Source organism: Macaca mulatta, chromosome 6, assembly GCF_049350105.2.
Source record: "Macaca mulatta isolate MMU2019108-1 chromosome 6, T2T-MMU8v2.0, whole genome shotgun sequence".
In the NCBI taxonomy this organism is placed as follows: domain Eukaryota; kingdom Metazoa; phylum Chordata; class Mammalia; order Primates; family Cercopithecidae; genus Macaca; species Macaca mulatta.
This window is the reverse complement of record NC_133411.1, coordinates 146,486,203-146,503,959: the sequence shown is the minus strand read 5'-3', so window position 1 is coordinate 146,503,959 and position 17,757 is coordinate 146,486,203. Positions and strand designations below refer to the sequence as shown.

Below are 17,757 nucleotides of genomic sequence, written 5' to 3'. Positions count from 1 at the left end.
TTGTCCAGGCTGGAGTGCAATGGCACGACCTTGGCTCACTGCAACCTCTGACTCCCGGGTTCAAGCGATTCTCCTGCCTCAGCCTCCCAAGTAGCTGGGATTACAGGTGCCTGCCACCACGCCCAGTTACATTTTTTGTATTTTTAGTAGAGATGAGGTTTCACTATGTTGGTCAGGCTGGTCTCGAACTCCTGACCTCTGGTGATCCGCCCTCCTCAGCCTCCCAAAGTGCTGGATTACAGGCGTGAGCCACTGTGCCTGGCCGATTCATTACTTTTTAATTCACTCATCCAACATACTTCCATAGAGAAACCACTAATTGCCAGGCACTGGGGTAAGTACTGGATTCATGAAGGCTGATATGAACTGGTCTCTTCTCCAGGGGACTCCCAGACCAGAAGGAGGGGAAACAGCTGTGAAAGGACAATTACAATGGAGTGAGTAAACGCCCCCATAGGGGTACAGGCAAAACACTCTGGGAGCACAGAGAGGGGTAAGGAATTAAGGAAAGCTTTCTGCAGGAGCTGACAGGAGCTGTGTCTCCAAGGTAAAATGCGAATTGTCTGTGAGAGTGAACATCCAGAAACTGGTTCAGGTGACTGCAGGAGAAAACTGGTTTACATCCTCTGGTGACCACTTAGAATAATTTGTACTTTGCATCTTCTTCTCTGGGTCATTGTCCTGGTCTTCATCACTGAAGGTATTGATAATACAAGTAGTATTGTTTAAATACTAATTACTGAGCAACTTCTTTGTGTTGTTAGCCTAAGTACTTAATGCCCATTATCTCATTTTGTCTTTATTACAACTCTGGAGGCTTTAATGTTGGAGAAAACCAAGATTCAGTGAGATTGAGTAAGACTGAGTGACTTGCCCAGGGTTTTACAGCTCTTAAGTGGCAGTGTGAGGACTTGAATCCAGGTCTGGCTGACTCAAAGCCTGGGCTTTTAATCACTACATGATAGTAATCCCCACAATAATGATAACAGCAGATACCAATTACTGAGCACTTATCATGTGCCAGCCACTGGGCTAAGTGACTTATATTTGTATCTCATAGGATTTTCATAACTGTAATTATCCCCATTTTGCAGATGAGGAAGTTGGACCTTGGGTTCTGTCACCCACTCATTATGCATTAGTTATCTATTTCTGCATTACAAATTACCCTAACTCTGATGGCTTAACACAGTAAACATCTGTCATCTCACAGTTTCTATGGGCAGGAATCCTGGAGTGGCTTAGCTGGGTCCTTTTGGTCCAGGGTCATACAGTCAAGCTGTTGGTCAGGGTGCAGTTATTTCAAGGCTTGTTTGGGGAGGATCTGATTCTAAGCTCACTCACGTGGTTGCTGGCAGGCCTGCTTCTTGCCATGTGGGCCTCTCCATAAGCTGCTTGAGTGTCCTCATGACATGCTGGCTTTCTTCCAGAGAAAGTGATTCTAGAGCAGGAAAATGAGCGCGCACACCTAACACAGAAGCTGTAGTCTTTTTATAACCTAATGTCAAAATCCATGTCCCATCACTTCTGTCTTTTATTTGCTAGATACAAGTCACTAAGTCTAGCCCACACTCAAGGGGAGAGGTATTAAGTTCCATGTCTGAGTGTAGAAGTATCACAGAATTTGTGACCCGTCTTTAAAGCACAATTAGTAAATGGCTGAGTTGAGGTTTAAGCCTAGGATGACTGGCCTGATGCCCTGCGCTCCAAACTGTTTTATTATATTGCTTCCAAATGTCACAAAAGCATTATAGCCGAATGCTGTGTTGAAAGAAACCTGATTCCTGTCCTTTGGGGACTTTTAATTTTAAGAAGTCTCTCTGAGAAAGTAAGATAGACATATAAGAACAACCAAATAAATAGAGGAAGAGAGAAATTAGGAGATAATTGGACTAGTTGGAGAAGCAGGCATGGGAATTCCAAGGGCAGGCTGTTTTTGGCTTTCATAAATTCAGTCCAGATAGGCTTTCTAGCAGAGCAAACTTGAAAAACAACGTGGTGGAGAGAGACTGGCACTATATTCAGTAATTCTCAGCAGTAACTCTGTTTGCCAGCCAAGTCCCTTCCCTGAGAGGAACAGGACTCTGCCTTGAGATAGCTGCAGAGGCTAATAAGGGTGTTTTTCCTGAGCCATATATGCACAGAGCATACTGACACATTCCAGCCAGAACAGCTAACAGCATCATCTTGGCTCCCACACATTCACCGCCCAGCACTTTCCCTGAGGCTGTGTTGCCATGGACAACCCGAAGCTGCCTCCCAGCCACTCAGAAGTCTCCTACGTTACCCTGTTCCACAGATGGCAGCAAGGAAATGAGGTTTCAGGAAGATGCAAATGAACCTTTTGGAAATGTACTGAACCTGGCACTTTTCACTGTCATTCCAGTTCAGTTGGCATCTCTATTCAGCTCTTTAAAAATGCTACTGAAACGCCATTTGGATTGGAAGTAGGTGGCTTGCTCCTGAGTTGGGCTGTCCTGCTTTCAGTAGATGGTGTTGGAAGAAGCTGTTGACAGGGTGGGTGGGATGACCTCTCATTTGGCCCAGGCCCCTGGATGGGCACTGCCCCTTTCCACCTTGGTCCGCACCCTGGCAAGCACCCTGGGGTCCTGAAAAAGCCCCATAATCACCCCTAGAATTAGTGGTACTTACCCTCCCTTCACAGGTTCATTGTATCCTTTTCCACCTTTCATTGGGAATCTGTTTTTTAGCACCTGTCTTAGAAGCTAATAATGACACTAGTGTTAATCAGATAACATTTAGTGTTTACTGTTTAGCAAGCATTGTGCTAAGTGCTTCATATCATTTAAGCCTCCTGACACCCATACGGGAAGCATCCTATTATCCTGATATTACAAGTTATGAAAATGAGGCTTAGGAAGGTTAAATGTCTTGCTCATCTCATAGCCACACAGTTATATAGTGACTGGGCTGATACTATATTTGGGCCTGGATGTGTCTGATTCCAAAGCCCATTTTTTCCACTCTTCTTCTCTCCACCGGGCCTTGACCTCATATTACCTGGTTCTCAGACCCCCATTGTCTCTGCACCTTGCTATCAGTACTTGCCTAGAGCAACTGTTGCTCAGGAACCTGCTTGGACAAGTCTTCTGGCTCGACCTCGACATGCTCCTTCGGATGAATTGCTGGTGTTAGCCCTGCGGCCCCACGCACCAGGGTAAGAGAGAGTCTCGTTTCCTGCCCTGGCCCGAGGGACCGACTGGCTGGGCCTGCCTCCTGCCCAGCTCACCGGTCACAGAAGAGAGTTTGGACATACATTCTACTCTTGCCCGATGAAAAAAGTGTGTAGAGCCCAGATTGTTCCTTTCAACTGAGTGGAAATTTGAATGACCTATGTAGTCCTGAGGCCAGGGCTAGGGTCTTAATCTACACGTAGGCTGGAAATCTCTACACTCTTCATGGATTGTCCCTTTCCCTGGCTAGTCTCTGGCACCTAATGGCTCTCAGACACAGGGTGGTTGTGATTTCAGTGAGGAGGGACCAACATGCCTTCAATCCCACAGTCATGCTGGTGGAATCAGAATCATCTATGTAAACAAGAGAGAATTATATATTAATTTAAAAAAATGTTATGCTGGGAGTAAAATTTCCTTCCTAAGGAATCAGGTAGTCTTTTCCATGGGCTCACTAGTCTTCCTAAAATAAATGGCTATTTGACTTTTCAAAATGAGAGTGTTTTCCTTGGGAGGTATCTAATAACCATTCCTGCTACAGTGGAGTTCAGCTCACTCAATCTGTCAACCAGAGAACCTCCATTCACCAGAACTTCTGCAGCCTTCAACATAGTGACAGTTAAGACTTGGGATCAAGAACCCTGAGGCACCCTGCCAAACTCCTACGTATGCTGCAGTTCACCAGAGTGATTAAATTATGTTCAGTCTAGCACAATTGTTCACCTAGAGCCAGTTCTTTAGTTTGTGATTCCTAGATGACTGATAGTTCTTACTCAGGGTTACCTTGAAAGATAAATAGTGATCATTAAATAGGCTGATTTGATTAATTTCTAATGAAGGCATATTAATCTTAAGTATATTGGGGTTTAGGAGTGTTGGGAAAAGAAAGAACTCCCTGGGCCTGAGTGTTTCTGAAATATAAAATGAGGGCATATAGGAGAGAATGGTTCACGTCTCTTTCTCTGACATCTTGTGGTCTTCTTAAGTAGCTAGAAGTTTGTGATTTCAGAGATGTGATACGTGTAGACTGTGGGAAATACTTATATTTGCCTAACTGGTTGCTAACATCAGGTATCCATGGAAACAAGTATCCATTAGCACTCATGATAAGAAATTTATTCTTTTTACTCTGTATGATCAACACAATAGTGGGTATAGTGCTCCATGTATGATGGCTTCTTGCAACACCTACCGTAAAAATTGGATTTCTTTTGACCATACTGGGCTGTACTAATTTACATTCCCACCAGCAGGGCATAAGAGTTCTTCTTTCTCCACATCCTTGCCAGCATTTGTTATCTTTTGTCTTTTCTACAGTAGACATTCTAATTGGGGTGAGGTGATGTCTCGTGGTTTTCATTTGCATTTCCTAGATGAATAGTAATGTTGAACATTTTTTTTCATACACTTGTTGGTCATTCATATATCTTTTTTAGAGAAATATCTATTTAGATCTTTTTGCCTATTTTTGAATCAGATTATCTATTTTTCTGTTATTTAGTTGTTTGAGTTCCTTATACATTTTGGGTACTAACACCTTGTCAAATGTGTGCTTTTGGCACGTTTGTCAAAAATCAGTTGGCTGTAAATGTGTGGATTTATTTCTAGGTTCTCTAATTTATTCCATTGATCTATGTGTCTGTTTTTATGCCAGTACCATGATGTTTTAGTTACTCTAGCTTTGCTGTATATTTTGAAGTCAGGTAGCATGATGCCGCCAGCTTCGTTCCTTTTACTCTAGATGGTTTGGCTATTCAGGATCCTTTGTGGTCCCATATGAGTTTTAGAATTTTTTTTCCTATTTTTTTTTGTGAAGAATGTCATTGGTAGTTTGATGGGGATTACACTGAATCTGTAGATTGCTTTAGGTAGTATAAGCATTTTAACCTTATTAATTCTTTCAATCCATGATCATGGAATATCTTTCCATTTATTTGTGTCCTCTTCAATTTCTTTCATCAATGTTTTATAGTTTTCATTGTAGAGATCTTTTACGTCCATGGTTAAATTTATTCCTAGGTATTTTATTTTTTTGTAGCTACTGTTAATGAGTTTTTTTTCTTTATTTCTTTTTCAGGTAGTTCGCTATTAGTGTATAATGAATAAATGAATTCATTTATTCATTCTAATAGTTTTTTGGTGGCATCTTTAGGCTTTTTAATATATAAGATCATATTCTCTGCAAGCAGGTACAGTTTGACTTTCTCCTTTCAATTTGAATGTACTTCATTTCTTTCTCTTGCCCGATTGCTCTGGCTAGGACTTCCAGTACTATGTTGGATAGAAGTGGAGAAAGTGGGCATCCTTGTCTTGTTCCAGTTCTTAGAGGAAAAACTTTCTACTTTCCCCTTTCTAGTATGATTTTAGCTGTGTGTTTTTCATATATGGCCTTTATTATGTTGAGTTACTTTCCTTCTATTTCTAATTTGTTGAGAGTTTTTATTATGAAGGGATGTTGAGTTTTATCAAATGCTTTTTCTGCATCTATTGAAATGATCATGTGGTTTTTGTCTTTGATTCTGTTAATGTGATGTATCATTTTTATTCATTTGTGTAGTGTTGAACCATCCTTGCATCCCTAGGATGAATCCGTTTGATCATGGTGAATGATCTTTTCAATGTGCTGTTGCATTTCATTTGCTAGTATTTTGTTGTGGATTTTTGCATCTGTGTTCATCATGGATATCAGTCTATAGTTTTCTTTTTTGTCATGTCCTTGTCTAGTTTGGTATTAGAGGAGTGCTGGCTTCAAAGAATGAATTTGGAAGGATTTCCTCCCTTTCAGTATTTTGGAATAGTTTGAGAATAACTGGTATTAGTTCTTCTTTAAATGTTTGGTAGAATTCAGCAGTGAAACTGTCAGGTTCTGTGCTTTTATTTGATAGCAGACTTTTTATTAGTGATTCAATCTTGTTGCTTGTTATTGGTCTGTTTGAGTTTTCTGTTTCTTCATGATTCTATATTGGTTGGTTGTATGGGTCCAGGAAAAATTAAAAATAGAACTACCATATGACCCTGCAGTCAATACTGGGTATGTATCCAAAGAAATTAAATCAGCATGTCAAAGAGATATCTGTACTCTCATATTTATTTCAGCAGTATTTACAATAGCTAAAATACAGAATCAACCTAAGTGCCCATCAACAGATGAATGGATTTTAAAATGTGGTATATATACTATTCAACTATAAAAAGGCTGGGCACAGTGGCTCACACTTGTAATCCCAGCACTTTGGGAGGCTGAGGCGAGTGGATCACCTTAGGTCAGGAGTTTGAGACCAGCCTGGCCAACATGGTGAAACCTTGTCTTTACTGAAAATACAGAAAATTAGCCGGGTGTGGTGGTAGGCACCTGAAATCTTAGCTACTTGGGAGGCTGAGGCAGGAGAATTGCTTGGACCCGGGAGGTAGAGGTCGCAGTGAACCAAGATCCTGCCGTTGCACTCCAGCCTTGGTGACAGAGCGAGACTCCGTCTCAAAATAAATAAATAAATAAAAAGATGAAATCCTGTCATTTGTGACAACGTGGATGAACCTGGAGGACATTATGTTAAGTGAAATAACCCAGGCATATAGAAGGACAAACACCACATGATTTCACTTATATATGAAATCTAAAACAGCCGAACTCGTAGAAGTAGAGAGCAGAATAGTGGTTATCAGAGGCTGTGGAAGGGAGGAGGGAGGGGAGATGGGGAAAGGGAGATGGGGCTGATCAATGGATACTGTGTTACAGTTAGATAGGAGGAATACCTTCTGGAGTTCTATTACACAGTAGGGTGACTATAGTTAACAATAATGTATTGTATATTTCAAAATAGCTAAAAGAGAGGATTTTGAATGTTCTCACCACAAAGAAATAATAAGTGTTTGAGCTGGTAGATATGCTGATTACCCTGATTTGATCATTACCCAATGTATGCATATATCCAAACATCACACTCTACCCCATAAATATGTGTACCTATTATATGCCAACTAAAAATAAAACAAAAAAATTGAGTTTCCTATGCCTGTGAGAGAAGCAGATGTATACCTGCTCTTCCCGCTGCCTTGAGCTACCCCTGAAACTGATGGTCCTATCCCACAAAACCTCATAATTCCTTTTCTCAGATAGTTGTACAAGTTTCGTATGTTTAAAGTCATCTCTTACCAGTGGTTTTATGAGCTCAAAGGCAAGTTTGTTTTGAAAACCTTATCTTGTATCCTATTTTTTTTTTTTTTTTTTTTGAGACAGGGTCTCACTCTGTTGCCTAGACTGGAGTGGAGTGGCGCTGCAATCACAACTCACTGCAGCCTCAAAATCCTGGGCTCAGGTGATTCTCCTACCTCAGCCTTCCAAGTAGCTGGGGCTACAGGCAATGCACCACCACACCCAGCTAGTTTTTTGTATTTTTTGTAGAGACAGGGTTTCACCGTGTTGCCCAGGCTGGTCTTGAGCTCCTGGACTCAAGAGATCCACCCGCCTGTGCCACCTAAAGTACTGGGATTACAGGTGTGAGCCACTGCACCTAGCTGTCGTGTATCATTTTTGTCTTTCTACTGAGGCTTTACTTTAACATTACAAAATTTGCATTCTGTAACACTGTTTCTGTGAAAATTCTCAGAGATGAGTGGTAGATTTTCTCCAATATGAATGTACCCTCTACTTCCCTGGTGGGAGATAGTTTCTGGGGCATGGTGAGGGTTCCTGAAAACTTTGCCCTTTTTTTTTTTAAATTTACAAAAGAAGCTGGATAGCTTATGCCAAGAATAAGCAAACTTTCTTTTGGTGGTCGAGTCAAAAGATGGAAAAAGCTCTCACTTTCTCTTTTTATTTTGCTTGTTTTTTCCTCACTGTCTCCAGAATTTTAATCTGGTGTTCCAACATATTTTAACTAAAGAAAATGGCATTCTAGTTTAGTTTCTTTTTTCATTTTTAAAAACTCTGTATTGTTGTTGAACTCCTTGCATGTGCTGTTTACTTTTTATTCATGTATTCTTTATTCCAAACAAATACTTGAGCCCTCACTTTTGCCTGGCAACATAAGTTTGTGGAGTTATCTTGGTGACTGAGGCAGATACATCTTCTGCCCAGGCAGGGCTCACCGTCTAGAGGCGCAAAAGACAAGTCACTGATGGTCCAGCACAATGCAGAACCCACAGGGCAGGTGAAATCTCAGAGGATGGATGTGTAGTTCTGACTTGGAGGCCAGAGAAGTCCATTTGTAGGAAATAACATGTAAACTGAGACCTGAAAGATAAGCAGGTGTTAAGGCAGAGCGCTCAGAGTTGGGAAGAAGGTTTCGAGTCAGGGAACAGCGCGTGGGAGGGTGTGGGGTGCCTAAAGTCCTTGCAGAAAGAAAACTTAAAACTGCTTTTATTCTCACTCAGCTTCAGAAATCAGATTTCAAAGAAAATCTTGCAATATTTGCCTTCAGTTTGGCTTTACCAACTCAAAACCGGAAAGACAATGCAAGTTCTGGTCATATTTACGAGCACGTAATTCTGCCCTTGAAGAGTAGATTAGGCATTGTCTGGAGTTTGCCAAGGGGCTGTGCTCATTAACATCCCCCTTGAACTGTTCATGGATGCCTGTCTAAGCAAATAATTCCAGATGGGAAGTAATGTAGAATTCATCTTTACTCTGAAAAAGGCTACTCTTGACACAGGGCAGTGGGCCCTCTGAACTGAGGCACCCAGGAAAGTCAAGAACAGAATGTTTCTGTCTGGAAGCAGCAGCAGCAGCAGCTCGAGGCTGGGCTTTGTGTCCTGGGTTCCTTTGGAATGCTTTAGAAGTCAGAACTGATATCTGAATTTTTGAACACTGGTCACCCACTTTTGGTGACAGCTATGGACTAAATCTGATGACCAGTGACCACCCACATGGCAGTGGGTGAGCCTCTTCTGGAATATTGGGGAATAAAAGATTGATCTGTAGTAATGGTGAGCTCTGGTTTTGCCTCCCGTATGGTGGGAAGTGTTCATTTGAGGGATGTGCTCCTGCGAGTTCACACAGAGTTTGATGGGCACTTCTCTCCCAAAAAATACATCATGGGGAAGTAAAAAGCCCTATGATAATTCATAATGGCAAAAGTTTTTCATGGCATATCATCAGGAAATCTACACAGTGTGGATTAAAAAGGTAGTTCTCAAAGTATGAACCCTAGAGTGGCAGCAGCAGCAGCACCTGGGAACTTGTTAGAAAGGCAGCCTCTGGGCTCCACTCCAGATCCACCGAATCACACTCTGGGCACAGGGCCCAGCAGCTTGTGTTTTCACAAGTCCTCTAGGTGATTCTGATGTATGCTCAAGTTTGAGAACCACTGGGTAAAGGAGACAAGCTACAGGTAATGATCAAATGAATTTGCTGGTTGTAACTTCCACCCTTTCTCTCCACTCAAGAAAGCATATCGGAATGCCATTGAGTGAGAGTGACATCATTGTGGGGACAGCTATGAATTTGCACACGCTTATTAAAATATGTAAACTATAGGTAACTGGTACTTTAATATTTATTTATTAATAACATGTGACCAAAGGCACAGCAGTGATACCACAATTAAGTACTGCAGTTCTATTAACCTAACCAGAGCAGTAGTTTTCATTGTTTTTGACCATGCCCTTGCAATACAAAATGCATTTAAATTTCTATCCAGAAGACACATGTAAGTGTGTACAACTAAAACAAATATTTCATGAAATAATATTCTTATTATCGTACTTTAAAAAATATATATGCTGGTCATAATCCATTAAATTGATTTCATGACTTACTAATGGAAAGTGACCTGTGTTTTGACAAACACAGATGCAACCAGCTGTGTTTGCTTGGATCCTGTCTCTAGAGCAGGAGTTGCGGGGGTGGCTGGCCTCACCCTCTGTCAGATAGACTTGGATTTCAGTCTCTGCCTACACTCCTAGCTGTGTGACCTTGGGCCACTTAATGTGTTCTCTGAGCTTTACTTTCCTATCTGTCAATGTGGATGATGATGATTACCTCACAGCTGTGGTGACGAGTAAATGACAACACATTTCACATAGTGCCTGGCAATGGCGGCTACTACCTTACTTGTGGAAATAGGACTGCTAGCACTAGTTTTCAGAACATCATCAGTTTAATAACTTTTGTAATAACCACCTCACAGGAGTTTTTCACAAGTTTTTTCTATACTGCAGTGCATAAGTGCACCCTACATTCTAGGCATTCAGAAATACTTTTGAATAATACTTTAAAAAATGCATCCAAATTCTGCACTCTTTTTCAAAGTATATTCAAGTTTGTTTTGATATAAGATTTAGCACCTCCCATTCCCAATCTTGAGGACACTGAGATTACAGATGATGCCCTACGTGGCTTCACACACCCACAAGATAGCCCCTAGTGGGGCATTTGGGAAATAGAACTTATGATTGTGTTTCTGTGGGAAGATGCTTGTTAGACTTTTCTTGAATACTCATACCTGTTGGTGACTAGGGGCAGCATCTCCATGTATGTAGCTCTGTAAACTGGCATCTCGGATCATCCACAGACCCTGAGTGATAAGCCATGTGGAAGTACCAGGGATACCATAAATCCAGATTTTGGGGAGACCCCGCTAATGTCCACTTGTCTCTCTGGAGGTCATGATTGTGGTTGGCGGCCAGGCACCCAAGGCAATCCGCAGTGTGGAGTGCTATGATTTCGAGGAGGACCGGTGGGATCAGATTGCTGAGCTTCCCTCCAGAAGATGCAGAGCAGGTGAGCAGCCTCCCAGTTCTGCAAGCTGTTTTTCCCCTGCTGGTCCCCACTCTGTGCCAGAAGTCGTGAGCTACTCCTTGTTTCCTCAAGCATCTGTGCATTTCAGGCTCCCTTTCTTTTCCCTCCTGCACAGTTTTTTTTTTTGTTTTAAGACAGTCTTGCTCTGTCACCCAGGTTGGAGTGCAGCGTCATGATCTTGGCTTACTGCAACCGCCGCCTCCTGGCTTCAAGTGATTCTCTCACTTCAGCCTTCCAAGTAGCTGGGATTACAGGCACACACCACCATGCTTGGCAAATATTTGCATTTTTAATAGAGACGGGTTTCACCATGTTGGCCAGGCTGGTCTTGAACTCCTGACCTCAGGTGATCCACCCACCTTGGCTTCCCAAAGTACTGGGATTACAGGCATGAGCCACCACGCCCGGCCACTTGCACAGTTTTTGGCTCTTTTGGGGTCAGTTCTTATGAGCTTGGGGAGTTAAAGCTGATTCAAGTATTTACTTGAGTCAGACAAAATTAGAAAAGCAAGTAGGAAAGAAATCCAGTGAATCCCATGACTGCCAAATATCTAAAGTATCTTCGGTGGTGACTTTTCCTGTGTCTGTCTTGCTCCTCCATTGTCATCCATCAACTTGAGCAGTCATGCGCCTGACCTGACCTTGATGTCTCGGTTTCCTGTGCCTCAGGTGTGGTGTTCATGGCTGGCCACGTGTATGCCGTGGGAGGGTTTAATGGCTCACTGCGGGTGCGGACAGTGGATGTGTATGACGGCGTGAAGGACCAGTGGACATCCATTGCCAGCATGCAGGAGCGCCGGAGCACGCTGGGCGCAGCGGTGCTCAATGACTTGCTCTACGCGGTGGGAGGCTTTGATGGCAGTACTGGTAGGTTCAGGGTGTGTTCCCAACCCCTCCTAGCCTGGGACACACCCTCCATGAAACCCTGTTTTATTCAGCCAGTTCTGGACCAACTTTCTGTCCATTTGTAGCTACTGCCCCAGGGAGATACCACCCTTCTGCCTCATCCAGCTTTCAGGGGAAGAGCCAGGCCTTCTTGCACACAGAATATGTAACTGCCCATGTACTAGGCTTTCTAGGACTCAGAAGAGTCCCTTTCCTACTTTTCAGTGTCTGGGAACCTATTTACTCAGAAGATGAGACTTAGAAGGAGAGCATGCTTAGCTGGGGGGTGCCTCAGGCCTCCAGTTTGAATCCTCTGGGAGCTGAGTTCAGCACTTGAAAGAAACCTGGCTCAGGTCACGCAGTGGGCCAGGCTGCCCATTTTTTCTGTTGCCCTTTCTACTACTCCACTTGAAGCTTTGCCAGGCTTTTTCACCATAGGTGAGCCTTCTTGCCTCTGGACTCTATCTAGCTTCAAAATTTCAACCCGAAACCATTAGTTGACATAAACTCAGAGAGGTGATCTCATCTCTGCTCATGTTGCCAGGTAGGTGTCTCAGTAAACAGTAGCTCTGTTAAACTAATATGATATCCTTTGGCCCCCAGGGAGGGGAAAAGCAGTGTTTTTTTACTTCTCTGAATTTTTATTTGTGTCTTCACAATTTGGGGATTTTTCTCAGCCTTCTCTTTGCCTCACTCATATAATTCCAGGGCTTTAGCCCCTCTGGAGGCTGACTTTAGTGAGTGGGGCAGAGAACGAAAGGGTAGTGGTGCATTGTTTCTTTTGGAAATTACTTTTGGCTATAAGTAGAGAACCTGATTAAACTGTGCCTTAAAACATGAGGGATTTTGCTTTACTCATGAAACAAGAAGCCTAGAGGTTAGCAGTGGCTGAGTTGGTCCAGTGGCTCATGGACATTGAGACCCCATTCTTTAAGATTAGATTTTCTTGGCCTTTTTCTCATGATCATGAGATGGCTGTTATACCTCCAGCCAACACATTTGTGTTCCAGGGGAGAATGGTATCTATATCAGAAAAGCAAAGGCCGTTTCTAAAATCCCCATAGACTTCTGCTTAGGTCTCATTGACTTGGTCACCCCTAGCTGCGAGGGAGTCTTGGAAAGCAAGTGTTTAGCTTTCCACTGCTAAGATAGACGAAGCTGGGGGAAAGGGGATTGGAATAGGTGTTCAGTGAGGCTACCTCAAGTGACTACTTGGAATCAAAGTATCTCACTCTGCAGTTTTTATGATCTACGTTTGCCATGCATTTCAGACACACCCCCTGTCCTTTCACAGCCCACTCTCTGGGTCAAGTCTTAATAGTCCCCGCAGGTAGACACTGCAGATGTGTTTGAGGGAGTCGCCACAGGCCACATGGTGATTCAGAGGTGGCACCGAGCCATACATTTAGGTTTCCAGCCCCTGCATTTGGACTCCTCCCCCATCCTCACTGCTTCTTACACAGCAGGGTGAGGCCTGGTGCCATGGAAGTCTCATGAGTCTCTTGTCTCCCAGGCCTAGCATCGGTGGAAGCCTACAGCTACAAGACCAACGAGTGGTTCTTTGTGGCCCCGATGAACACGCGGCGGAGCAGTGTGGGTGTGGGCGTTGTGGAGGGTAAGGAGGTGCAGTGGCCGGTGGCCAGGCCTATCCGGCCCACAGGCCTTGTCCTGGGTCCAGCATCCTGCTTGGTGCTTCCTCTACCTTGGTTTATTCCTGAGATCACTCCTCTGAGTTAGGTACTATTATCCTGATTCAGCAGACGAGACTCAGAGAGGTGGTGGAGCTCCTGGCCCGTGGTGGAGCTGGGCTGGGGGAGTAGAAGGAGCCCAGAGGGGAAATGCCGGCCTGTGGTTTGGCCCCTTGTCAATAGCTCTGCTGGAGGTTGGGGAGGGGAAGGGAGTAGGGAATCTATAGTCAGCATGTGACCCAGGAGGATAATGTAGTGGAGGGAGAATTAAATGTGTTTAATGAATTTTGTCCTCATATTCATATGTTGAACATTAACAGAACTGTGGGTGAGGTAGGCACGCCTTCTTAGGTCTGATGACTGTCTCTGCAGGGCAGGCTGGTGATCGAGTCCAGCTCTAGTCAGGAAAGCTGTGTAGGGTAAGGCAGGAGGGCGTGGTGAAGTCTCGGGCCTGGTCAGATGGTACACATTCGTTTGTTAAAAAAAAAAAAAAAACAAAACTCTCACGTCTAGTCTCTCGTTTTGTTTGCAAAACCCTTGTGAAAGAGATAGGCAGGACTCAGATTTTCTCCATCCTCCAGATGCCCCACATTCTAATGACAGTAAATAGCACAGCCTGTCCTTGAACCCAGGTCTTCTGACTCCTAAGCCGGTACTCTTTCCACTGTGCTATGCCCCTTCAGAATGCTGACAAATGCCAGTAGGTAGGAGTTCTGTAAATATGTGTGAATTCAGTGTACCAAAGCATAGACTATTACTTGAACTAAAATGTTATTTGCAGGACAACACTGATTCATCAACCTGTGCGAGTGTGAGAATTTAGATGGAATATCTGTTCATTCAGACATGTGTGCAGACATTCCATCTCTCATGTACATACTCAAGAATACACATGCAAACACAAATGTGTCCTGGGGACAGCGTAACATTCAGCGAGTTAGACATTCATAGAAATATTCTTTTCTCGCACTGTATTTCTCAGTCTGCACTGGTATTGTGTAATTTAAGTTTTCGTTTAAAGGTATACTATTCTAACATACTAAATAAGTCATCTTTGTGAGGGCAAGGATTTTGTCCTCCTTCCAAGGTGAATTGTGTCTTGCAATCTCATTCTCTTGGTGGAACAGAAATTGATTTGTCTGCCAAGTATAAGTGCTTTGTCTAGCCACCTTCTCATTTCTTCTCTTGTTCCTTAGCCAGGAATATCAAACAATAGAGTAGGGGTTAAAAATAGCAAATCCCTGTTAATAGACTGAAGGAGGAACCTTGAGTGTGTATTTTTTCAGCTGATGCAGATGGAATGGTTGATGGGGGTTAGAGGAGGTGCCATAATGGTGGTAATTTAAAATACTCCCCTTGACAAAAGCTTTTGTGAGCATGTTCTGTATGTGGAAGAAGTGCTGTCTTGTAGCACGCCCTGTTGACATGGAAGACAGGCTGGGAATTTGTTTCTTCTGCCCCTCCTGAATCTGAAGCTCTTTCGGCTGTGGGCACCCTGGGGCAGCAGAGTCCAATTTACAGCTGTGGTGAGAATGTTGAGGGAGGAACTTAAGTGGACTCTGCTTCACTGTGGCCTTGAAGAGACAGCTCTCTGCAGTGTCTGGCTTCCTCTCCTCCCTCTCATCATCTCATTACCATGGCTATACAGTTTGAATGACACTGAAAAAAAAAAATGGAGGAAATCGCAATAATTTGCTACTGGCTGCCTCGAAGAATAGCTATTTAGGAAAAGACTGTGTGGATCAGAGTACAGGCAGAGGCTCCCCAAGAGAATGGAGAGTGTGCTATGGAGATTGTCGCATCTGAAGCAGCACACACTGTACAAGTAGCCTGGACCATAGAAGGGCTGCTTAGTCAGGTTTTTAAAAAATTTTCACTCCGGTGCGTGCAGAACTGAGGGGAGGGTGTGTTTGTTTCTTCTAGATGGGTCAATTGAGAGGACCCTGGGGCAGAAAATAAAGCCAGGCTCGATGATGATAGAAGAAAAACATTTTTACATTTGATAATACAGCAGTAGTTCTGGTAGCAGAGTATAGGTTTGAGCCTGAGAATCTTTCTAACTTAAAATAATTGCGGATTTTCAAATACTAGTAGTATTCTTGGTGTCTATCCATCAAGAAAGCACATATGACCAAAAAATCTACCAAGTAATCCTGTTAAATGGATTTGCATTTGGCGATGTTTATTTAGTCTGCAACTAGTGTGACTCCTCCCTCTGTTCCCACAGAAGAGACCATCCCATTGCATTTTAAGACTAAATTTTAAACCCAAAATGTTTGAATTTCTGCTTTGGGATAGCTCAAATGCCAAATGTTTCCTCCTGCGTCCAGCCTCACTGTCAGCTCTCAGCCCCAGGCGGAAATGATACTCTTGGGTAGCAGCTTAATGGTATTTTAATTTAAAAGTAGATGACGGCACCTCAGGGCTCTTGTGTATGGCTCAGAGATCACAGGGTAGTCTGCAGAAAAATTCCAGCCACCCTGGCCCATGATGTACAAAGAACACTCCATTCACACACTGTACCTGCCAGGGTTGTGGAAGGGGTAGAGACAATGGCTAAGACAGGTTTTGGGTTCTCATTGAAGAAGATTTTTCCATATTTATTTCATCTGCTATTTCAAGCCTTGAGCCAGAAAGGTGGTCTGCCTGCGTATAGCTGGGGGCCTTCTAGCTTTCCATCTATCCAGTGCTGGTGTCTTGTTCTAGAGAAAATTTAACCTAATTCACCAGCAAGATTATGTTGAGTCCCAGTGGTGCCAGGCCATAGCTTTGGGCTGGGTATTTGGGGGTGCTTATTTAGAATGTTCAGTGTTTGCTTCTAAGGAGCTCATGGCTTAAGAGCAAGTAGAATATGTGAAGAAATGTGAAGGATGCTTTGCTTGGTTGAGGAGTAAGTTGGTGGTCCCCTGGAGAAAGAGGGAACAGAATTCTGAGGTAAGGGTGCCCCAGTTGGTTGCAGATAGGGTTTTAGCTGAGCTCTGGTTTCATGCCAGTGTCCCTGGCACCACACTCAGCCACTTTGTGTGTTGCAGGGAAGCTATATGCTGTTGGGGGTTATGATGGAGCTTCCCGCCAGTGTCTGAGCACTGTGGAGCAGTACAACCCAGCGACCAATGAGTGGACATATGTGGCGGACATGAGCACCCGTCGCAGTGGCGCAGGTATGGGAGAACCTCGGGATGCTGGCTGTGTCTGATTTGCTCACAAGTGGGTCTTTACATTTTTTTTTGTTTGTTTGTTTCATTTTAGATTCAGAGGGTACATGTGCAGGTTTGTTACATGGATATACTGCATAACAGTCGGGTTTGGGCTTCTAGTGTACCCATCACCCAAATAGTGACCATTGTACCTAATGGGTAATTTTTCAACCTTCACCCTCCTTCCAGCCTCATCCCTTTTGGAATCCCCAGTGTCTATTGTTCTCATCTTTATGTCCATGTATACCCATTATTTAGCCTGTACATGTAAGTGAGAAGATACGGTATTTGATTTTCTGTTTCTGGGTTATCTCACTTAGGATTATGGCTTCCAGCTCCATCCATGTTGCTGCAAAGGACATAATTTCACCCTTTATTTGGCTGCATAAGATTCCATGGTGTATACATACTGTATTTTCTTTAATCAGCCATTGATGGATACTTAGATTGGTTATATGACTTTGCTGTTGTCAATAGTGCTGCTTTAAATGTAACGACTGTACATGTCTTTTTAGTATAATGATTTCTTTTTCTTTGCATAGATACCCAGTAGTGGGATTGCTGGGTCAAATGGTAGTTATATTTTGAGTTCTTTGGGAAATCCCCATACTGTTTTTCCATAGAGGTTGTATTAATTTATATTTCCACAACAGTGTATAAGCATACCCTTTTCTCTGCAACCATGCTAATGTCTTTTTTTTTTTTTTTTTTTTTTGAGATAGAGTCTCACTCTGTTGCCCAGGCTGGAGTGCAGTGGCGCCATCTTGGCTCACTGCAAGATCCGCCTCCCTGCAAACTCCGCCTCCTGGGTTCACGCCATTCTTCTGCCTCAGCCTCCTGAGTAGCAGGGACTACAGGCACCCACCACCATGCCCAGCTAATTTTTTGTATTTGTAGTGGAGATGGGGTTTCACTGTGTTAGCCAGGATGGTCTCGATCTCCTGACCTCGTGATCCATCTGCCTCAGCCTCCCAAAGTGCTGGGATTGCAGGTGTGAGCCACTGCACCCGGCCTTTTTTGACTTTTTAATAATAGCCATCTGACAAGTATAAGAT

The 17,757-nt window shown here is 43.4% G+C and overlaps 1 protein-coding gene and 1 non-coding gene across 6 annotated transcripts in view; both read left to right on the top strand.

The window, feature by feature from the left end:
• KLHL3 (kelch like family member 3) overlaps positions 1–17,757 on the top strand; it is a 116,861-nt gene that overhangs the window by 83,745 nt on the left and 15,359 nt on the right. For 4 of the 5 annotated variants that reach the window (XM_078004264.1, XM_078004265.1, XM_078004267.1 and 1 more), the window contains 4 exon segments: positions 10,797–10,914; positions 11,602–11,799; positions 13,331–13,432; positions 16,538–16,666. In XM_078004264.1, coding sequence (XP_077860390.1) covers positions 10,797–10,914; positions 11,602–11,799; positions 13,331–13,432; positions 16,538–16,666 — 547 coding nt within the window. 5 annotated transcript variants of the gene reach the window in all.
• Positions 3,153–3,230, top strand: MIR874 (microRNA mir-874). Its single transcript, NR_032691.1, is given in 1 exon segment — positions 3,153–3,230. It is a non-coding gene; the product is annotated as a microRNA mir-874 (primary transcript).